This window comes from Argopecten irradians, chromosome 3 (assembly GCF_041381155.1).
Source record: "Argopecten irradians isolate NY chromosome 3, Ai_NY, whole genome shotgun sequence".
NCBI classification, from domain to species: Eukaryota; Metazoa; Mollusca; class Bivalvia; order Pectinida; family Pectinidae; genus Argopecten; species Argopecten irradians.
This window is the reverse complement of record NC_091136.1, coordinates 26,327,426-26,352,768: the sequence shown is the minus strand read 5'-3', so window position 1 is coordinate 26,352,768 and position 25,343 is coordinate 26,327,426. Positions and strand designations below refer to the sequence as shown.

The following is a 25,343-nucleotide window of genomic DNA, read 5'->3' as shown; positions in this document are numbered from 1 at the left end:
GTAATACCCGTTCATACTATTTGTAGAGGCAATTGGCAAATTTAATCAGTATTTTGCTGATGTACTGGAGCACTGCCATGTGTACTATTTTCAAAAAATTTACAAACATGCCATTTGAAGGCAAAAAACAGTCGGAATTTGTCATAAAAAATAAACCGGTACTTTTTATGTTAATTTTGTCATTGTACTTTTTGTTTTTGTATCCCATCTGCTGAGTTTCAATACTTTTCAAATGAAACAATGATTCTTCAGTAAACATTTCTGTATGATTAGATGGTTATTGGAAAATGTGACGTTCATTCATGTTCAAATTGAAGTTAGAACTGAGGTCATGGATCAAATATCAAATAAAGACAAGAACTGAGAATCCTATAAAGGGAGACAATCAATTTCGATTTTTTTTTTTAAATTAAAGGGAGACAATGATCTTTAAGGAGATACCTTCCATCCTTGAGATATACTTTTACCTATTCAGATGATAATCTAAACATGCCGCAATTAGCGAATATGTAACCATGGTGTCAAGACAAAGGCAACAAAGATAATAATATTGGTTAAAGACTAAGACTAAGCCAAAAGGTTTTGTAGAAATAGCACTTTATATTGTAGACAGCAATTATATTTACAATATGTACATCACAAACACATATTTCACCTTGATATAACATACAAGCATAACGTTTTGGCATACCAAAATTGTAAATTTTATATAAAGTGAATGAATCTCTTTCATTTGAAAGGTTTCCATTTCTTGAAAGATAGTTCTCATGTATGTCTAGATTTAAGCACCTCGAACTAGTGACCCAGAGGTGTTGGAATGTCGGACACCTTAACCACTCTGCCTCTGTTGTCCTCCAGAAAGGCTTTACAGACCTTCAATAATCTCAATAATCAATAGTCTGATAACAACAGCCTGCTTGCAAAGGTATCTTCGTTCAAATTTCCTTTAAATTCAAAACCATTGATTGGTCTTTTTTCAAGACAATGCATTGTGTAATTAAATATTACTGGTTTATCTGAACACATCTGGCTTTGTTGTGAGGAGTCAACTAAACATTTAATGTTCATGACTGACAGTCCAAACAGTTTTGATCACGAGTGTCCTGGCATCTGTCCAAATGATGTCCTCACGGACGTCTTTGGCTTCTTCAGCATGGCATCGTCGTACGACTTGACTGTAATGCAGACCTTGGGTCCAGTGCACCAGAGAGCTCCGTCCTGATCCTCGACGGCCGCCTCTATTGATACAGAATGCACTCCGCTGATGGGAAACGCCAACAGGAAGCTAACGCTAAAGTAGTCATTGTGTGGAGACACACTCTGGCTCAAGGTGTTCGTGGTCTGGGCGTCATTGTTCTGAAGGGACAAATGCCAAAATATCTAAGGTTTGAAAAAGGTTGGTAAACAAACTATGGAAAGCATTGATTTTATTCCAACTATATCGCTATCAAGTGAAAGTTCTTTCAATCTGAAAAAAAAACCTCCCTCCTAGTCCTCATACTATTTATTCCGTAATGTTATTACTGTATCTCGAAATGAGATCTGTTTAACTGTATTCAGATCTTCTAACTTTCTTAATGACTTTTAATTGATGATCTAGAGGTAAACTTACTTTCAATACTTTGTAGATTTAGTCCCTTCACGATTATTACCTTGTGTAGTTGAACTAATGCCACATTATAAGTAAAGTAGTATGAGTTGTCCCCCTTAATTAATCTTTTGCAATGTACTTAAATGGGATTATGTCTAAAAATCTGGCAACACCTAACCACATCCTGGTACGTACCTTTGCATCAGTTACAATCTGATTTCTGTTGACTAGTGTCGTTGTAACGTTCAAACGGACCTGACCCACACTGCGGTACAGCTCTCGTCGCTTACCGTGCTGAACGATGCCTTCTACCTTAAGAGTAAGGAAGGCATCATGGTGCACAAGGATAGGCTCCATCTGGGCATTCTGTTGTGGGGATACTGCCAGCTACAACAGAAGTGTTACATGAGAGCATTGTTGAAAACCAATGTACTTAAAAGCAGAAGTACATAAAGTACTGGTTTGTTGTTTTATGGTTTATGAAAATGTATTACTGTAGACCTGGTCATATTCGTAGTGATGATTTTTTAGTGGTTTCACAGCATATTGCTATGACTGCAATAATTGTATCCAAAAATGTCGAGAAACAATGAATCATACGGTATATAATAGCATTAGATAAAAATTCTTTCTTCTTGGGATTTTGCCTGGATGAAAACCACAAATGATGATTTCACCATTAGACCATTGATAATGTGTAGTCTATAAATAACACAAAGTCAAATTCCCATTTATGATAACTGATATCAAAAGAAAGTCATATTATTCCATATACATAACTGCTTTATACCTTGAGGTTGGTAGACTGTAGGCGCTGGAAGAAGAACCTGGGGTACCTAAACGTGGCTTGTATGAACCCTTTCACAGACTGCAGTAGCAGATCTATATGCTGGAAAAGGAAACATAAAACTTCAAGATACGGAGAAGTTGAACAAAGTTATCTCAAGGTAAAATTTTGACTCGTCCTAGTATTTTAGTTTAGTATCCTGAAACTCATTCACCCTTGAAGACACATTGGGACTTTTCTTTTTAAAGATCTGGGACAACCCATTATAAAATTTTAGGGGTGAAAGGTTTAATATAGCAGGGAAAGTATATGAATCTTTGGTCAAAACTAACAAAATTCATTTTATATACCGATGGTAATTGTACAGGGACTACAAAATATATCTAACTTTATTTAAGGAGGATAAAGTTCTATCAATGCATTCCTATCGAATGCACATCATGTGTAAACTCCTAGATTAAAGAAGTTTTAAGAAACCTTATGAGTAAGAGCCTGTCCATGGTCTGTCTGTAAGGAACTGTCTATGTCCATCTGTACTTGTTGTACCGCCTTACTCAGCTGATCTTTGTGACAGGAAGTTGTTGGCATCCAAATCTGCTGCTGACATCTGAAGTTAGAGAATTATCATATTGTCATGTGTGCAGTATCATACTCAAACATAACTCGGTTACAGCAACAACAGCAGACTGAAGATTCAATACCATACACCATCTTTGTTATTTTCAACATACTAGTGAATGTATATATAATATATATGTTGTGATCAATCTGTCAATCAAGCATTCACATCAAATTAAACATTTTATACTATTATTCATGCAACATTTGAATTTGCATTCAAGCTCTCCCGTAAAATTACTTGGCAATTTGCATCCCGAAAAAACAAAGTGGTTTAGATTATTCAACACATACTGAATGAAACGGGTACCGGTAATATTCATTTTATAATTTTATTTCCTGGTCTTCATGATGTACCTGTAGCTAGAGTATCCTCATTTGTTTACCATAATTAATTAACATCTGCTCAATGCTTCGTAAGAAAAAAGAACACTTGTTTGTGATAAGATATTTAAGGAATGATTTAGATTTTTTTGTTGTTTACTGGTGTGTAAAACTATATTTTTTGTACAGCTGTCATGTTGAAATATCTGTACAAAAAATGCAGTACGCATACCAGTAAACAACAAAAACATAAAAATCATTTCTTATATTCTATTTCGACCGACCATTTCATTTAAATGTTCAAATAAAATAAAACTATGCTTTTTCAATGTTATACGATTGTTGGAACAGTCGGCCAATTGATGGAATCCCGGAACAGCTGGCTGAGAGTACACAAAATATAGTTCCACAATAAGTTTATCTTTTTTCCATCCCATTTATACAATATTTTATTTTCTGATATATAATTTAAGATTTACATTACATTCATACATGCATTATATTGAAGATTTGTCAATACAGATACAATAGGCCTAATCGGATATGCATTCACACTTCTTGCGAAAGTCAGTGTTCCAGTGTGCGTATTCTTGCGCTGCAACCACAGCATTTAAGCAAGTGTAAACGATTTCGCAGTTGGTAAGGTTATATAGGAAGAGAAAACGGATAAATGAATATTACATGTTAAACAGAAATAATTAGATTCATACCCTGGTGAATCTGGTTTTACAACAGACAGTATTGCTGATTTCATCACCTCACAACACTGTTGGAGTCTGAACAATGTCAAGGTCATATTGTTGAGAGGAAAGAAGGTCAAGGTAACTTTTACTATGTTGGTCAAATTGTACTGTTTGACAGTTCAAACCAACACAATGTATTTTCAATGAAAATTCTTAAGAATTCTGCAATTAAACAGAAGTACCGGGGTAAATTTCAAAATATCTGATTCTGAATGAGTTTCCTTAACTTGGGAAATTAAAATATTTAGAAATATTTTCCCTCCATATTTGTATCAAATACAGTATAGTGACATGCAGTGACTTAAATAATCATATCAGGGGAGATAATCAAATCCATAGTAAAGGATACAGAATGATGTTCTTCAGTGTGTTTGGGTCAGCATCAAACGAGGACTGGTACAGGGCTGAAAACTTGGTGCTTAGGCTTTCATAGTCACTCATACTCTTGTTGAGCTGAAATATAACAAAGGGTAAAACCTTATATTAAACTAGTTAACTGTTTAACTCATTTATCCCTGAAAATCCATAATGGACTAGTAGTACTGGTCTTTGATTTAGAAGAACCTAAATGTGTCTTCGAGGATGAACAACTTAATTGTTTCTGTACATTTGTTATCATGTTGTGCTCACTTTCATTGTTTGCAAAAATCTTTCCTTGGAAGAGAAATCATTCTTGATGACAGAAGAAATGAATATAAAAGGAAAGATTGGAAATTAGTTAGTTTCTTTAAGTAGAAAGTTAATGTCAAGACAATTAGTTGTGTATATGTAATGTAATTAGGTTCCCCAAGGACCATAGTTGTGCATATTGCATTTTGGAACCGATTGGTCAACAATATGGTTGACAGGCAGCCATTTTGGATTTTGATGATTAACATGGACTAAGAAGCTTAATACTGTTGGGACTCTACTGACCTGAGAGAGGATCTGACCACAGCGAGAAATCTCGCGGCCGCGTGACATGGCCAGAGCCGTGGAGATAGCAGGAGGTGGACAGGTACGGAAGGTGTTGCAGTTCCTCACCAGCTGACAGTGGACTTGCAGGAGTTCTGTTCTCAGACGGACGTACCAGCACTGAAACTGGAGTGGAGAGTTGGGAGTGGCTGCCGCCTAAAACATAAAAGGGAAGTCTCTTTACATTAAATATTTCATAAATATCACATATCATATAATTATTATCAAGTAATCTAACAATTTGGAAAAGAGAAACATATATGTCCATATCAAATGATGAGTATTGACTACTTATATATTAAAAATTTTTGTAAAAATGTAATAATATGCATTTATTACAATACAGTTTTTAACTGAAAATTGCGAAAATAAAATGTTGTTAGCCACGAAAACATGAAAGTAATTTGTCACAAAAATAAGTTAGTTTACACTATTTTACCTTAAGAGCAGCTAATCCTTTCTGGTAATGCATCATAGTGTCATCAATCCTCATAACATCACTTCCTGTGTAGACGTCATACAGGTGAGCCTCGGCTTTACAGATCTCGTGTAGTCCCAACATCCAGAAATGGAAGTGCTCCGAGGCAACTTTCCGCGACAGCATACTGAACAGATCGGTCGCCACGTGGTACTGTCCATAACGCATGGCCTGCCGTCCAAGTTTGTATGCAAACCACGGACTGGTAGAGGATTCCATACAACCAATCACAAGCTCTCGGACATTTACTGGAATTGGTTTACCACTAGCTGCTTGGAACAGCAATGTGCCTATGTAGGTCTGAAAAACAGAAATACACGGTATAAACAGCAATAATGCTTGTTTAATTTTGCTTTTTTAAGTAAGGCAGGAATCAATCTACTCTTTTCTAAGTGAAATACTTTCACTTTATACAGCTAAATAAAATATGGATTGTGTATAACTGATTTAAGCACAGAAAATTCAATAAGATTAAAAAACTTTTTCTGAAAAGGTAACCAGAAAATGAGTGTTGCACTTGGTGACCCTGGGATTTACTTCTGATGTGCATTTTAGATTCTTAAATTGATCCTCACATTTATAAAACAATCACAATTGAGAATGGAAATGAAATTTAAATCTGAATGCATGATGACATCAGTACAATCACCTACCTTAAGTTGACCAGACAGTTTCGGATTCTGACTGAGATTCTCCAATATAGACAGTAGTTGTGGTACAATGTTCATAATAATCTCACTATCCTGTTCTCCAATGGCTGCCAGACATTCACACAACATCAGACAGTTCTTGTCTAATGACAGAAACATTAACAAAATGTAAAAACCATTCAATTATACAAGTAGTAAGTAATAAACAGTTATGAATATGACAGAACCATATAATATACAAGAGCTGTTGGAGAACAGCAAAGCTCGCCTAATTAACTCAAAAAACCCCTAAAGGACCCCAAATTGGTTGTATTATCACGTTCAGCATCCATACACATTAGGAAAATAAAATCATTAACATTTATGATGACTTATGCTTAAACAATTGACAAAATAGAAACTTGCTCAAAAACTTTAACATGGAAATATGACAAATTAACAGACTCAAAAACCCCCTAAAGGGCCCCAAATTGGTTGTATTATCATGTTCAGCATCCATACACATTAGGAAAATAAAATCATAAACATTTATGATGACTTAAGCTTAAACAATTGACAAAATAGAAACTTGCTCAAAAACTTGAACGTGAAATGGGACGCCAACGCTGACGCCGACGCCGGGGTGACAACATTAGCTCCCCCTATTCTTCGAATAGGCGAGCTTATAATGTACTTTAAAACCTTTAACTGTGTCGAATATGTGTAACAGGAGAGGAGAAAATGGGATCTCCTTACACAAGCCGAATGCTCTACCAGTTGAGCTACCTGGTCACTGATCATAAGCCCAGTTAAGTCCACCTACACATGCACAACATAAATGTAACATGAAGACTGACAGTGTTGTCAAATGATCTTTTAAAATCAACATCTTTTTCATCCCTAATTTATTTTCTTATTTAATTTATATAGCCCAACAAGGGATGGCACTTTATGAACACATATCATACCATTGGCCATTTCTAGGAGCTGTACTATTTCTGCTGCGAAGAAAGAACCAGTCTCAGGGTAAACCTCGGACAACTGGACGGCACAGTGGAGACAGACCTGGAACAAAGAGTCACATTGTGGGGTTTTTATTGGATGGTCTAATCCTCAAGACATCTGGTTTAACAATGTCGTTAGCTTAACAATAGTTTTGAACAACTGGGCCCAGGTCATAGAAGGATGTGCCAGGTTTATATGGTGGAGGACAGCCAGAGTTCCCTGAGAAAAACCACCGGCAGCAGTAAGTAACACATGAGATTCAAACTCATGACTCGGAGGTGAAAGCTTGTGGTAATGTCAGGACATCTTAACCATTTCGCCACTGTGACCCTGACAGACACCTGGGTATTAGTATTCATACTTCAGTTATTTTCCAAGTTATCAAAACATGTAAATAAAATATTTCTTGGACTCTCATTTCCAGAGAAGTCTTTCTCTTGAAGGAATCAACATCACATAGAATGACCGTCATTGTTTTAACCTTAAAAAGAAATATTTTTGTAAACCTTTAAAGTGCATATTTTTTCACCCTATAACCCTAGAGATTGCATCTTGGTCACTATTGACATTAGTGACGGCTGCTATCAAACATGAACTGCTGTGTTAGCCCCCAAACATTATTTGAGTACCATCAGTACTATTTCAGTAAACTTGAAAGTACAATGCTTTACCTTGAGAGCAGCCTGGTCCTTTGAATCAGCACTCCAGGCTGACAGACAGATCTGGGTGGTGAGAGAGAGGCGAGCACCAGCCACGATATCCTGGTCAGGATTCCATACTGGGCAGTCTGAGAAAACAAATCTCTTGTAATACTAAGACATATAGACTTATTACTGACCACATGATATACGATGATATATGCAGTCAATCTAGTATATTCAAAATGTACCTAAAAACATTATAAATAATTTCAGATTATGTAATTTACTTTTCATATATAAATCTTAATGATATATATTGAACAGCCATTTCATTTTCCACTTTTAATAGAATAAGATAAGACCACGATTAAGTTTCTATAATAGCTATTTACAGCTATTTAATACCAATTATTTGGCAGTTCCTGATTATATATTTCCTTGTCATGGGCTGTTGTAGAAATTAACTATTCTGGTAAAAAAACAAAAGAGATATGTATCATATGTTGAGGTGCATTTTCTGATTGGACAGTTCATAAAATCCACTCTCGGTAAAACACTCCTTTAACATACACAGTTAGGTCTACATTAACTACTTTATAACTAATGGATTTTTAAACAAATACATGTAACTTACTGCTTTTCTTGTGGCAGATGGCGACGTTTGTGAAGAAGTGTGTAGCGGTTGCTGAGAGGCTGGCGTTGTCACACAAGTAACAGAGATTACAGACTTCTAGTATAGTGGTCATCTGTTTCTCAGACACTGCAACACAAACCAAAAATACAAGGACTCAATCAAAATTTCATATTCTTTAAAGATGAACAAAACAATTGATAAATTAATGCATGCATAAAGCTAGAAATAGAATGTGTACAATGTGTACCAGGTAATTCCTGTTCGATATTGTATTATAACCTTCACATAAATATCAAAATGACACATACTATCACCACTTAAACCATAACTGTCAAGGGTTATATGCTCGCAAACAAGAGATCACCAGTTTGAAAAGAAACTTGACAGGTTTGACTAAAACCAAGTAGTTCAAAGATATGGAAGTTCACAGCCATTCATCACCATTACATGGATCCCTTTAACTTCTGAATTGCATGTTTATTAAAGGATGAATGTGTTAGTCAGCAAAACATCAGTTACATTACCATATTTCTGCATGTAGAGTTGAAATGCCACAGACCCTGATAGGGTGGACAGAACTTCAAGGCCGGCAGTCTTCAGGGAGAGGGACTCGGCGGACAGCACAAACTCACATAGGGCCTGTCAACAGGGAAGTTTTCACAATTTCAGTATTATTAAAGTATAATGTTGATTTAGTATGAACCTTTCTCATTCCGATGGTTCTATTCTACCACTAGTTCTCAATTTCTGGATTAGAAGTTTGGGGACTAAATGAAGCAATTTTCAGGAGCTGGTTGTAGTCCAATGAATTTCCTCTAGGTACTCTCAACCTCAAAAACCTTACATCCTTAACTGACCCCAGAAGATTTAAGAATATAGAAATGTAGACTGTAGAATGTACACAAACAAATTGGTATTATGAAATTCTTCATTCAAGCATGACATGTTCTTATAATATCATGTTTTGTAAATGAGTAGAAAGGCTTTATCAATAAAGGCACTGACAGAAAATTATTGAAGACATTATATTGACCATGTTCACCATGATTACACTACATTTCAAATAATTTATTAAATTCTTCAATTGATGACAAAATTATTGGGCTTCTAACTATAAAAGTTTAGCACATGCAATCTGTCAGTCCTACAAAATGACAGAGAAACATCTCACTATTGATACTGGTCAGTAATCAGTGAGTGGTGCGAGAACATTGACCTAAAGCCAGTTTGTCTTACCTCGACCGATGTATTTGTCCACAGGTGGGGTGTTTTCCTTGCCAGGCTATTCATGTCTCTCAGGATTACAAACTTCACCGCTGTCCTTGGGTCATTCTTCAGGCATGACATCAGTAACTGGACATGTGACTGAATATCGACCAACGACTGAGCAGCTAGTTGTGTCATTGTGTGCAATGTCAAGGTCATGAAGTTCTGAGCAGGAAAACTAGCAAGTAAATCCTGGCACACTCCTCTGGCCTGAAAGGAAATTAGGCATGTTACCTTAATCGTCAATTTGCATAAAATATTTTTGTTGGAGTGTCTATTGACCGGTTTACAGGCATAATCAGTTTTTGGGTAATTCCTATGTGTGGTAGCTGGTGGCTCATTGTCAAACATATGTGAGACCTGTCACATGCTGTCCAGCGTGTAAAAATGCTTTGTTTTAAGGAGGTCAAGAGGTCAGAAATTAGTCAGCAATAATATAATTTTAGCCAAAAATGTTTTGTTTGATCTTTGCCTGCGATTATGTAAGGGCTGTTTTACCAACCTTGCTTCTCCTTGAAATAAGACAGATTCTATGTTTTAAGTTTGTAAATCTGAATGTAAAATCACTTTGCTCTTTAAAACCCTGTTACTGTATGGTTATTTTCACAATTTTGTGGGACAATGTTATGATCGCAAAAAATGTTATCCGCAAATTCGTGAGAAAGGGTTGAATTGTATACCCTAAAAGCCAAATTGTGTAAATCTAAAACTGCTAAAATTTAATCTTTTCATGTTTAGTTCAAATTGAGAAAAAATTTACCCACAAAAATAAGGCACTATATATATCTAATATTCCATGATAAGTGTAGGTTACCTTTGCGGCAGTGTCCACATCGTGGTGCATGTGTTGGAGTATCGGGATCAGTCGCAGCTTCAGCTCCACTGGGGTAGCTATCTTCTCTATCATTGTAGCTATCTTACTGCAAATGTTGGCTGCAAACGTGCTGTAAAGCCAGGACGAGGATCACAGAGTGAAAAACAGAAAGATTCATTAATATCTGAAGTATTCTTGTCGATAATGTTAGTGTTTGTTTTCATGGCACTTATAGAGATCAAACATTTTAATTTACTGGTATACACAGTGTCTAATTTAAAAAACAAAACTTTTTTGTAAAAGGGTGTGGGGGTGTGGCTGGTTGGTCATCCTCTTAATCTGCCCACGACATAATCTTTAAATGTGCAGTGAAGAGACTAAACATCAGCAGAAATGACATCAGCACCAGCAGCTTATCACACACACTCACCGTGACTGGGCTGCAAATCTCTTTGCTGCAAACACAGCAGCATCAACCTCCAGACGATCATTGGAGTCAAGGCCTGTGACAATAGTATGGTGGACGGTCTTACGTTCTGGTATCACACTCGCCATACTCCCCAAAGTTCTGATCAACAACAACACATTCAAATTAAAATGATATGTAAGTGCAATAGAGGGATTTCGAGATGTTAGTAAAGTATGATTTACTGTTGATTAGTTCCAACTTCCAGTGTAATGTTGCAATGTCACCTAAATCACATCAAAATATGACATCATAATCACTAGAAGATGGGTCCGTACTTTACTAATGTCGTTTTGTGAGTTTGTCATTCGGGGCTATAGTCTCTGGCATTGAAATGAAAATATGAAAGACCTCTGATATTGTTGATAATATCTATAATATCAGATATGTATATCACATGACACATATATATTAGATATAATAAGTTGATGGAGTACAAACCTGAGGGTCAGGGCCCTGGCCACAGGATCATTGCTGTGTATAACAGAAAATATCCGCCGTACAAACTCATCCACATTGAGGATTTTGTCCAGGTGCTTTTCACTCTGGAGTGTAACTCGCAAGATGCACCATCGCAGAAAGTTATTTCTGTAAGAAAAACATATACTTCCTATTTTCTATTAATGAAATAATTCAATTTCTGTTGTATTTATGAAATAATTGCATGGAAATCAAATATATTGTTTGATTAAAAACTAAAGCAATTTTGTGAATAAATTTCTAAAATCAATTACCATTAAAAATTATATAAATTAAAAGTTGAATATCTGGACAGACAGATGTACTTCATGCAAAGTCAATCCTTTGCATGTAAACGATTTCAGCAGAATTATTTTAGAACAAGATCCATTACTACAGAGTTGATTAAGCTTTAACTAACCCAGCTCTGAAGACATCTGATAGCCTGAGGAAGGCGGTGTTAATGAGAATGGGAAAGGGGTACTTCTCAAACAGTCTAGGGAAACGGATCACTGATTCACACTGGACACCTGGCTTGGCAGAATGAAGGCCTACAAAAACAATTGTCATGATTTTAATAATCTGTTTCTTATATTCTTAAAAACACTAAGTTCTAACCTCTCACCATGTGCTTTTTTAGAAGTGGAATTTCAGAGGTTCCAAACCTCAGTCCACTTTCATACTAGATAGATAATCTGCCAATGGGACTTAATCCTATCATTATATTTACTTCCAATACCATCATATCTTCATTTTCTAAGCATTTAACTGATCCAACACCATACAGATCAATTTTTCTTGACATTAAGTATATATTTACCTTACTTGCATAAGTGTTTGGTAGTTGTAAGTGTAACAGGAGAGGAGAAAATGTAGATGATCATGAGCTATCTGGTCATGATGATCAACCTAGTCCAATCCTGCTACACTCCTCTCTCCTTTTTCGAAGTCTTTGCCCTCGAAGACAATTGAGACCCTTATAAGAGCGCAGCTCTCCGAAGGCCGCGCAGAGTCTTAACTAACCTTAACACGTGTGTGAGCATATAGATTCCAATACATTCCAGCACCCCTTGGACTTTGAAATCGTGTCCCGTGGGAAAAGTCTCACGCCTCCATGTAGGCAGCCATGTTTTAATTCTAGTTATCACCACGACAAGATTTGAAATTTTCTGTACTAGGCGAAATGTGTCATCGGGATAAGCTTTAAAATTACAGTAAGTAGTTTTAATTTACACATATACAAGAACAACGCAATAAATGTGCTGGTCCAATATATACTGTGTATGTTCTCAACCGCACGGCACTGTCAGCAGCGACGTCACAAAACCTGATGCCGAATATGACTGCACAGATCCGCGCGTATATTTTTGAAAGCATGGCATATTGCCAAGTTTTCTCTGCATCGGATAAACAAGATTGATGATTGATATATATTAAACTATTCCATTTGGATTATTTTGAATTCTTTCTATCTGTCGATAGTATGTGCATGTCAATGAAATATATATTTTATTGTTTATCACGTAGAAAAATATAGACAATATAAAGTTATGATGTTATAATCTTTTACATGTAGCTGCGCTCTTCTGAGGCTTTGCCTTAAATTCATATTACCACTACCGTTGATATTTAATTTGGGCGCCAATTTTGTAACAGGAGAGGAGAAAATGTAGCGGCCAGACCATGACTCAAACCCCGGACCTTCAACACTCTACCGTGTCAAACTGCCCAGACCACTGGGTTACAGCATAGGTGTTTAGCACGCTGGTAAGTCAAAGACCCACTATGACATATGTATTAGTCTATAACGTTAGTGCGTCTAATGTTATGACTTACCAGTGTGCTAAACACTATAAGGTTAGTAACTTAGTACAGAACACAGATATAGGCGTTTTGACTGTTCTGGAATTATTGAAACAGTCTGACACAAACAATAACATTCGACTAAAGTGTTACCCTTATCAAGATCAGTTAATGCCAAGTTTGCATCTTGTTCTTGTTCAACCGATGCATGTTCTTGCATTATGCTGCCGGTGTCGCGTGAGATTTGTAAGTCCGTGAAAACCGTCAGTTCCGGTTCCGGGTCTGACGGATTTCACAGTACGGCATGAGGAATATCAGTTCCGTGAGAACTGTCAGTACGTGTGTGACGTTAGTTATTAACTAATTCCTGAATAAATATGTAGATTGTTTCTCTAATATTATGTAAATATTTATTGTGATTGCTTCTACGTGGATAAAAGTACTTGGATACCTCATGCATGTTTTTTACTAGACACATTATCGCATGCATTTTTACTTTTTTTTATTTAAATTACAAGCTATGCTTTAAATATAAAACCTAACTTAGCCCTAACTATCACAGTTTGTAAACGACCAGCTTAAGCTTAAAACGGCGTCATAAAAGTTACATGTGTAGAACAATTTCTCGATAAAGATGGAAAATATTTTAGATTATTTAAGTACATGTACGTGTAGGTAATTATATATATAAATGTATATATATATAATATACATGTAGAAAGCTAACTAAACTAGCGAAAACATTACCACTGACGTACACAGACCGGACACACCATATTTATACTATTTATTTTATACTTTGTTTACAAAGTTAATTGATATTTATTATGGTTCGCTTTCCCATATCTTCGCGTGAACGTCGAGCTTATTTCGAGAGATATTTTATGTTACATCTTCAGATATTTCACAAATGGATTTACGAAGTATGAATAAAGAACATATTGACGTCAAACATCATTAAACATTTCATTTCGTCATAATTACCAAAGTTTGCGTATCTGCATGTAAAACTATATGTGATAAACGATACCATCAGTAATTATGAACTTTGCTATATCATTTGATTTGACTTACCAATGACGGCATATAAGGACAGATTACATATATACTGTACGTACCGGTACACTTTTACCTTAACAAATCCTTTACCGAACTAGACTTTCCTCGTCACACATTCATTATGACTACTGCTTATTATCAAATTGATCTTAATTTCTCTTCCTTCTTATATATTATAACCGTGGTAATTGTCGGCATGTCTCAAATCGACTTCGCATTAGCCTCATATTAGGCTTGGTCCTTTGGACCAGGTGAGCTTAATAATGCATTTGGAAACCTTTTATATTATATTAATTCAGTACAAAGTAATCAGGAAAATGAATGAGTAACACTTGAAAATGGGAGGAGTCTGTATATTGTGGGGGTCACACTTGAAAATGGGAGGAGTCTGTATATTATGGAGGTCTCACATGAAAAATTGAGAGAGTCTTTATATTGCTACGGTCACACATGAAAAATCGGATGGAGGAGTCTTTAAATTGCTAGGGTCACACTGGAAAAAGGGAGGAGGAGTCTGTATGTTACTAGGGTCACACATGAAAATGAGAGAATAGTCTGTATATTTCTAGGATTACAGGTAAAACCCAGGTGAGGAGTCTATATGAGACATTCTACAGAAATGTCTCACTTTGTGTCAGGATGTTGAAGAAAATATATCTTAATAAGTAAATGTTTTATCTTGGTTATTTTTTACTCAAATTGTACTTTTAAGTATTAAAAGTTGGTTGCACACAAAAAAACAATTATATGAATTGATTTTTAATAATAATTTTGAAGATTTGGAATGAAACAAGAGATCCAAGATTGATCTTGGCATCCACCAAAGAATGATCTATGTCTGACATGGAAAGAGGGATCTTTTCCCTGCTTTTTAAACTTTGGCTTCATCCTACAAATCAAATTTGAGACAGATCGGACGGGACGACCATGGACAAAAGGCAATTTGAATAGCCCACCATCTGATGATGGTGGACTAAAAGTGCATGTCACAGGTAATTTTCTTAATTTTCCCAACATCAATTTTCTTTATTGCCTTTTAAGAAAAAAAATTAATACCAAGGTTTGATAGATGCAGAATGAATAAAAGTACTTCTTTAATGTAGAAAATTTAATTTTTTTTTTAAATTGTTGAAAATTTGGCATTTGAAATGCTTGTCCCAAGTTTTATTGTCACTCCTGTAACTGTGGTGTTTTTGTATGGGCTACCTAACAGCTTTAATATTATCGTCTAATTTCGAAAAATGCATTTCAAATTAGTTATTCATTACTGAAGTTGATGGAAGCAAGAACTTAAATGGAAGTCTTAAATACAATATGAAAAATAAAACCAGAAGCCCAGAGGGCACTGTATCGGCTCACCTGGTTTTTTTTTTTTTGTTTTTTTTTTTTGTTGAGTAAATTCTGTAATTAGGTAATTAATGATTTCAAAAAACAAAAACAAATTAACCCCACGATTTGTTTAATTTTGAAATCCCAACCATATAATGATGCTATAGATACCATACATATATGTTATCCAATACATAGTTTCAGAGAGGAAGGCCCCATGGGGTCAGCCCTATTATTTTTACAATTTTACCCTCAAGGCCCCCGGGGTCCAGCACCATCATTTGTACAATTTTGAATCCCCACCCTATAAGGATGTTACCATTGCATTATGAGTGCTATCCCCAAGCTCAGTTTGCAGAAAAGTTGTTTTATATAGAAATAGCCAAATTGACCCTTTTTGACCCCGCCCCTCAGGCCTCCGGGGGGTCAACCCCATCATTTGTACAATTTTGAATCCTGGTATGGCATAAGCTCATCTTGGTCTTTTCGAACCAGGTGAGCTAAAAAGGGTACACACAAAAACGGATTGTTTACATTTTGAATGTAACTACCGTTACAAGTGTTCTGTAAAAACTGATGGTGTTGAGACGAAAAAGATACATTGCCCGGATTACATACTTTAAAACCACACTTCAAATAAAAGCACATGACTGTATAATTTTAAGATTCTTTACAGTCTTGAAATTTCTGAAAAACTTCATAAAAGGTCACCCCTATAATGGTCCCTTCTGTTATCTCTTCTATTTTAACAGGAGGGACAATTGTTATAACAGAAGTGACAAATACATGCAGATTACACCTATACTTCTGGTAAATTAATTGACAATATTGCTTAAAATATAATAGTCTTCTTAAGCCTCTAATTTCACAACTTTAATGTGATGGACTGGTAAGTGGTTATATCAAACAAGAGGCCCCATGGGCCTTAACGGTCACCTGAGTTAGAATATATAATGAAACAAATAATGAAACAAATTAAAGACATATAAACACTATATGCTGGGCCTTGAAGTTGGTCAGTGATTTATAAATTTGACTTTTTAGACTATGAAGAGTATTTGCTTCCATCAAACCTGTGAACATAGAGGTATTTTTTGAAATTTTAATCATTTTGACCCTGTTTTTGGTCCTGCCCCTCTAGTCCCCCTGGGGGTCATCGAGGACGGATATGGATGTTAAAATGCTATATTTTAGGCTAATAATTCTAACTAAGTTTGACAAAATTTCCTACGAAAATTGGGGCAAATAATGTGTTTCCTATATAAACTAAAGTAAAGTTGACCCCCTCCCCAGGGGTAACGTGAGACCCCAAGGTCATATAATTCACAATTTTTATAAAACACCTTAAGACTTTTCCATCTATATTTATTTTGATTCTACAATTTCCAGAATTTCAGAAGATATTTGAAGTTTTAGCCTATTTGACCCTTTTTTAGCCCCGCCCCTCTGCCCCAGGGGGTCGGCCAGGACCAATGTGGATATGATATTACAAATGCTATCTCAGACTTAATAATTCTAACCAAGTTTGACTCATTTCCTATGAAAATTTGAGCAAAAAAATGCTCATTAATGTGTTTTTTCCTATATAAACCTGTAGTAAACTTGACCCCCTCCCCCCAAGGGGAAACATGAGACCCCAGGGTCATTTAATTTACAATTTTGCCCCGCCCCTCTGCCCCCAGGGGGTCGGCCTGGACCAATATGGATATGATGTTAAAATGCTTTCTCAGGCTAATAATTCTAACCAAGTTTGACTTGTTTCCAATGAAAAATTGAGCAAAAAAATGCTCATAAATGTGTTTTTGCCCTATATAAACTATAGTAAATTTGACCCCCTCCCCAGGGGGAAACGTGAGACCCCAGGGTCATATAATTCACAATTTTTGTAAAGGACCTTAAGGCCTTTCTATTTATGAAAAGTATTTGATTCTACCATTTCCAGAATTTCAGAAGAAGATTTTTGAAATTTTAGCCTATTTGACCCCTTTTGACCCCGCCCCTAAGACCCCTGGGGGCTAGTCTTAGAAAATTTGTTAATAGGATTAAATGGCCATCTCATACTGGATAATTCTGACAAGAGATTTGACTCATTTCCTATTACAAACATGACCAAATAATGCTCAAAAATGTGTTTTTTCCTATATAAACTATAGTAAACTTAACCCCCTCCCCAGGGGGAAACTAGAGACCCCAGGGTCATATAATTCACAATTTTTGTAAAGGACCTTAAGACCTTTCTATCTATGAGAAGAGTATTTGATTCTACCACATCTGTGAGTCGAGAAGAAGATTTTTGAAATTTTTACTCAATTTTACCTTGCCTTTTGGTCCCTCCCACAGCCCCCTGGGGTGGGGACCATTATAATTCACAATTTTGATTGGCCTTATGCCTTAAAAAAAGGTTTGTGAAATTGATTCAGCAGTTTTGGAGAAGAAGTCGAAAATGTAAATTGTTTTACGGACATACGATGCACGACGGACGACGACGGACAAAAGGTGATTAGAATAGGTCACTTGAGAATTCGTCTCAGGTGACCTAAAAAGTTTTCACAGGAGAGACATGTCATGTAACAGTACTAACGCCGGTAAGACATGCACAAAAGTACTAAAGTCTAAGTACTTTTGATTAAAACTGTCTAGGGTTCAGTATTGCTTTTTTCATTTTTTTGTACATTCTAACAACCATTTAAAAAGACAATACAATAACTGCAAATCTCTATAGTCAACAGATTTTCGCCTTTTAACAGGAATGACAACTAAGTCAGATAGTATACAGATGTAGCACGAGTACCAAATGTGAATAATATCTAAACAAATTATTGTTAAGAAACTTTCAAGAACATTATGCTTTTAGTTGAAATTAACCTTCAAGCCAATGTTTAATGTAATGAGAAAAGACATTTTCAAGTTTGCATTGGTGTTCATTTTTTGCAACAAGAGAGATATTCATTTTTATAAACAGTAGTGACCTCGACTCAGATAGTATAAGTGTAACAGGAAAGACAATTGTAAGAAATGCTGTAGAAATGTTTATGAATATTTGCTAAAGTTAAAATAAGCTCTAAGTCAATGTGTAATTATGCAATGATAAATAGAAATCCCCAATTTCTGGTAGAAGTATAAAACAATCTATTCATTTTGCATATAAGAGAGAAATTAATCTAAATATTAAAAGAAGAGGCCTATGACCCGTAATAGGTCACTTAGCTATATATATAGAGAGTTCAGATGAAATATATCTAATGAAACAGAGACATGAAACACCCAAACTAAAAAATAAGAACTGGCCCTTGACGTCAGTGATTACCCCCTACAGGATTGGAATAGATCAGACCAGATTCTGATACTACCAAGCTATTTTAAACGTGTAACACGCTAACAATCAATATTTTGATTTTTAAGTGTTTAAAAATTTTGCAATACGACCTTCAGCAAAGTCGCGTAAATAGCAAAAGTTTTAAAACATAAAGAGAGGCGGAGAAAAAATATGCAGAACACGTATATATACTTTTTCTATGCCAGAAATGTACAAGTCACAGACCATACAACTTTTGAAGATAAAAATTTTGCAAAAAAAAAATACCATTTTTTGTTATGGTATTAAGAGTAATATATGGATTACGGCTTTATCTGTGGAAAATAATATATTATTCATTATTTCAATTGCATATTTTTAAAACTACAAGGAAAATCTAGCTTTTTCAATGAAAAAAATACCCACTGCAAGGATTCAAACCATAATTAAAAGTCTTCTGTTTTTGTTATTATTTCATTAAAAATGTAAATGGCTGCTTCATAAAACTTTATTATAATTACATTCACATTTTAAAGATTAGATAAATGTGTCACATTATTCAAAAATGATTTTACATTTATATATGAAAACATAAGTTTTTACATGAGGCACATGCTCAAAACTGATTTAATAGGAAAATGTTATCATTAGGTAACCAATTTTGCAAATGCAATATTTTTTTCAAGTGATTTGACTTGGCATATTGATCTTTGGTAGGTAAATAAAGCTATATTTTCAAATTCATCTTGTTTACTAAATGGGGCTACAATCCGCCAATACACATTTTCTTTCCATATTCAACTAGATATAAAATTATTAGGTATTAACAAGAGGAAAATCCCGGAAGATTGGGAGAATAGGCCTACTGTACAACAATGTCAACATGCTGACATGTGCACACGTGGGAACAGAATATTTGGCAATATATCGACTGATATTTAAAAAAAAAAATACAAAATGATTCTATGTAAGTCCAGTTCACCTTGTATACCATCCATTATTTATGATATCCAATGTACAATGTGTCTCGAAGAAGACATATTCAGTAAAATAACTGAGGTTTAGGTGCAATGACCATCAGGCTAAACTGACAGTTTTCACGGCGGAAGTTTACATCTGTAACATGTCGATATGCGCATGCGTGCTGACGGTTTTCACGGTACTTACGATTCTCACGCGACACCGGTAGCAGCCGGGAACATCATGGAGGCTGCCATTTTGTCATCACGCAGCGAATATATTTTAAACCAATCAGATTTCAGAGAAACGCCAAGTAGATCACATGAGAGCAAAATGGCGGAAGAGACGAAAAATACTATCGCTTTGCTCAATGGTCTAGCGAGGAGAACATACTACAAAGAAGATGAGATTACAGAACGAATTCCTTAAAGAGCCAGATATATCCTGATATGAGTGATGAAGAATTTACTAGACTTGTATCCAGATTCTCTGGGTTAATGAAGGTAAAACCGATCGGTAATTTTGTAAATAAACACGCCCATTAGGACCGGTATGGACCATTACAAATTACAAAACACATGAATCCAAAGTTGCATTGGTAAATCTATCTCTTTGCCGTGACATCACAAAAATTATCAGGGCTACAGATTAATAGGATTTCATCTTTAGAATGACTTTACTAGAGTGATATCATTAAAGAGAGAGAGCTGAGTGATGTTATAATTATGGCATCATTGATGATGTCATTAGGATAGCATCATATCCAGAAACATATATTATGCACATATGTTTCTGTCATTACTAAAGACATTAGAGTGACATAAGGATGTCATTATTAGAGTGACATTATAACATCATAATTAGAGTGACATCTTAAGAATGGCATCTTTAGAGTGACATTAGGATGGCATAATTACTTTGAACTTATTAGGATGACATCATTAAAGTGACATTATTAGGATGACATCATTAAAGTGACATTAGGATGTCATCATTAGAGTGACATTATTAGGACGGCATCATTAGAGTGACATCATTAGGATGGCATCGTTAGAGTGACATTATTAGGATGACATCATTGAAGTTAGGGCTGTAACGAGTATCCGAGTACTCGAGTATTCACGAAGTATTGAGAAAGATCGGATACGAATATTCGTTACTCCTGATATTTGTGGATCGCGATCTTTCAAAAGCAAAAAGCAATACCTTATTTAATGCTGTCATAGCTCAAAAATGTGAAGGAATGTACAATAAAATCTGAATATCATCAATGTTTTCACTTTGAAGTAGACTGGAAGTACACAAGAGCTGCGTGAAGTAAAGCTAGCAACATGTTATTTTCCTATCCACGCTTCGATGCAATTTTGTTGATTTCTAGAGATGTAAAAGATTATAATCCTTAATAATAATAATAACGATAAAACATAATTATTGAATTCTAGAGATGTAAAAGATTATAATTGATTTTGTTTTCATTATGGGTCGGAAATATGTAAAAATACGAATATATTATATTAGGCTACTGAGTACTGTAGATGTGGACCCCATGTCAAAAACGAAAGTAACTAGGCTAATTATGAGTCAAAATCATAAATAACCTGATTAAAATTAAAAACTATAGGCCTAAAACAGATTTAAACATTTTTTTCTTAATCTCAATGTTTTTCTGTATTTGACCAAAAAAAAGTAACAGTAAAAATGTTTGATATAGTGATTTATGCCTTACCATGATAATTTATATACAGTGTACCAGTTCACAGATGGTTTGAGTTTTGATTCATGCCATAATTGATGTGCAGTAGTATTTTTGAGATGACGTCATTTCAAAATTACAATGATTTGATTTTTTTTACAGTTGCTATTAATTCCAGTGACCGAATCCTGATAAGCGAATGTACTTCCCTGTAACTCTATTTATTTGACCTTATTGATAAGGAATGTAAAACTGCTAAAAATGGTTTTATTATCAATCAAACATGTTAGACAATCCATTTATCAAAATAAGAGCAGTATTGATTTTATCAATATCAAAACTTCAGTTTTTACTTCAATTGAATCTTTTTGCTTATTAGGCTATCTAACTGGTGATTTGTGGTCCGATCTGTGAATCGTCAACCCTGAATCGTGGATCGGATTGGATCGCCCACATGTTAGACAATCCACAGCCCTTATTGATGGCAGTGACATTATTAGGATGGAATCATTAGAGTGACATTATGAACATTCATCAGTAAGAGTGACATCATTCGAGTGACATTATTAGGATGACATCATTGAATTTACATTAGAGTGACATTAGGGTGGCATAATTACTTTTGACCTTATTAGGCTGACATCATTAAAGTGACCATTTTTTAGGATGACATCATTAGAGTGACATTATGACATCATCAGTATGAGAGTGACATCATTAGAGTGACATTATTAGGATGACATCATTGAATTTACATTAGAGTGACATTAGGGTGGCATAAATTACTTTGACCTTATTAGGATGACATCATTTAAGTGTGACATTATGAGGATTGGATTTGGTGATGGACATCATTAGAGTGGACATTTAGGATGGTATACATTATTTGAACTTATGGACATCATTTTAGAGTGAACATTATTATGATGGCATTTAAAGTAGACATTATTAGGATGACATCATTAGAGTGACCATATTAGGATGGCATCAGTAGAGTGAACTTATTAGATGGCATCATTAGAGTGACATTATTAGGATGGAATCATTAGAGTGACATTTATTATTTTTGGGATGACCTCATTTGAAGTGACATTAGAGTGACATTATTAGGATGTGACATCATTAGAGTGACATCATTAGGATGGCAATCATTAGAGTGACATTATTAGGATGGCATCATTGAAGTGACATTATTAGGATGACATCATTAGAGTGACATCTACTTAGGTTAGGATGGCATCATTAGAGTGATATTAGGATGGCATCCATTAGAGTGACATTATTTGGATTGGCATCATTAGAGTGAACAATGATTAGGATGACATCATTAGGTTGGCATCATTAGAGTGACATTATTAGGATGACATCATTAGGTTGGCATCATTAGAGTGACATCATTAGAGTGAGTGACATTATTAGGATGACATCATTAGAGTGACATTATTAGGATGGCATCATTAGAAGTGACATTATTAGGATGACATCATTAGAGTGACATTATTAGGATGGCATCATTAGAGTGACATTATTAGGATGGCATCATTAGAGTGACATTATTTAGGCTGACATCATTAGAGTGACATTATTAGGATGACATCATTAGAGTGACATTATTAGGATAGACATCATTAGAGTGAAATTTGGATAGCATCATTAGAGTGATATTTGGATAGCATCATTAGAGTGATATTTGGATGGCATCATTAGAGTGAAATTATTAGGAAGGCATCATTAGAGTAGAGTGACATTGTTAGGACATCATCATTAGTGACATTAGGATGATGTATTACTAAATATATTAGCATGTCATCATTACATTGATGTTGTTAAAATGGCACCATTAGAGTGACATTATTAGGATGCATAAAACTGAATGTTTTGAAAATTTGGTTTCAGAATATGGTATCTGCTGACATGGATTTCAATCAATTGGAAGCTTTTGTTGTGTCACAAATGAAAAGACGTGAAGGAGCTCTCACTGAAGATCAGGCTAACGCCCTGAGAAAGTTCTGGAGATCACATAAAAACAAAATACATGACACTTTAGTGGTAAATACCAACTGGAACAATGGTTTAAAGCAAGTGTCATGGAGAATTGATGTAAAATCACAGTCTAAAAATGTGGACCAGATAAACGAACCAACTGCCATCATGGAATTACAGTTACAAGGAGGCAGCACCAAGGTAAGGAAAATGGCGTTGAAATGGCTAGTATCTATCATTGGAGAGAATTCAGAAGTTAATTGATAAGCTATTTTGGTAAATTTTGTTTTAAAGTTGTTTTACAACTCTGAAAATAAAAATAATTTTTGAAAGACAGTGCTCCAGTTAAGCCGAGTACACAAGTAAAATACCCATTAAAATCTGTCAATTACTTCTAAAAATTGTATGAACGGGTACTGATTACCCTTACAAATTTTTCATTACACAACCCAATATTATGATGAGTGCTTACATTCAGAATTAAAATAAGAAGAAATTTAGTAAAATAAGAAGAATTCAAGTAATTCTCAAGAGTCTACATCAATGTTAACTGTTCTCTTGTTTCATATAGATAATTGCACAATTGCTACTGCAGTACCAGGTAGCTTTTTATCAATTACTTTACACTTTAACTATAGTATATATGTAACTTTTTCCAACCGCGAACATATCTGTCAAGTTTCATAGACTGCAACAGATCCAAATAACTGTAGGTTATATGAAGGAGTTTTGATCAGTTCACTTCCGCTGATACATGTACTCTCCCTGAATGTATAGTACTGAATATCCTTTGCTTGCTAAGTTGGGGAACAGTAGGCTATATTCCGGTGTGTACTAAGGAATCGGTAAGCTGCATATATATTACATACATGTATTAACTCATTCAATCACTGAAGAACAATTAAGCTTTACCAAATCAAAAACCAGTCTATTTTGAAATTTCAGTGTAAATTTGTTGCGTGAAGGAATCAATAGAAGATATTTGTTGTATGAATGAATTACTAAGCTTTAGATACACTATGTGAATGCAGAAGACTATGCAGGAAAAAAAATTCTTTTGTCATATGTCACTTCTGGAGCAAATACAACCATTGCCTCACCTTAAATATAGAATTAGCTGGTAATTTGTTGTATGAAGGAATCCGTAGGTTTGGTTTAGTGTGATTAGTTTAAGTATTAACAGCCAGGGTCTTTTAAGGATGTGCCAGGTTTAGGTGAGAAAAAGTAGGGGTACCCGAAAAAAACTACCAACCCAAACTACCAACCCGCGCCACCTGCAACTGCTCCTCAAGGCATTCAAACCTGTGATTTAGAGGTGGAGGGCTTGTGGTAATAAGATGCCGAGACATCTTAATCACTTGGTCTTTATACCCACGAACTGTAGTAATCTTGGGCTATAGATTGCGTGAAGGACTGGTTGGTTTTACGATGTTTAAATGTACAGGTTGTATTATGGAAACAATCTGTTTATGAAATCAGAAGTTAGGAAAGCTATAGGTCCTTTGGAATAGAAGATGAAGTAAAATTGTAGATACTGTCTGTAGAGTGTGGTTAATTCGTGAGATAGCATTTTCTTAATTGTTAACATCTTTTCTCCTTTCAGAATACCGAGGTTGTCCAATTTGAAATGGATGAGAATAAATTGTTGTCAGTTTTACAAAGTATGAAGGACATTGAAAGTGAAATCAGCAAATACAGTCAACAATAACATTAATGTATATATGTTTAATAGTAAAATAATAATAAAAATATCAACAGTATCAACAGTATTTTGTTGTATGCATTTTCTTTTTTAATTTCATAACAGCAGAT

General features: G+C 35.0%; 2 protein-coding genes across 2 annotated transcripts; one reads left to right on the top strand and one right to left on the bottom strand.

The window, feature by feature from the left end:
• Positions 1-580: 580 nt before the first annotated feature.
• LOC138318008 (integrator complex subunit 7-like) lies at positions 581-20,154 on the bottom strand. Its single transcript, XM_069260021.1, has 20 exons — positions 20,083-20,154; positions 13,366-13,444; positions 11,831-11,960; positions 11,392-11,538; positions 10,915-11,052; positions 10,485-10,614; positions 9,641-9,880; positions 8,929-9,043; positions 8,405-8,530; positions 7,801-7,916; positions 7,093-7,189; positions 6,149-6,288; positions 5,457-5,795; positions 4,979-5,173; positions 4,413-4,516; positions 4,031-4,096; positions 2,856-2,985; positions 2,382-2,480; positions 1,787-1,978; positions 581-1,356 (listed from the first exon to the last, which is right to left on the bottom strand). The coding sequence occupies exons 1-20, from the start codon at positions 20,110-20,112 to the stop codon at positions 1,093-1,095; spliced, it is 2,877 nt and encodes a 958-aa protein (XP_069116122.1). The 5' UTR covers positions 20,113-20,154; the 3' UTR covers positions 581-1,092.
• On the top strand, positions 20,099-25,291 carry LOC138318009 (COMM domain-containing protein 1-like). Its single transcript, XM_069260022.1, is given in 4 exon segments — positions 20,099-20,272; positions 20,275-20,358; positions 23,445-23,732; positions 25,135-25,291. Coding segments are annotated over 4 exon segments (651 nt in total). The 3' UTR covers positions 25,240-25,291.
• Positions 25,292-25,343: the final 52 nt, after the last annotated feature.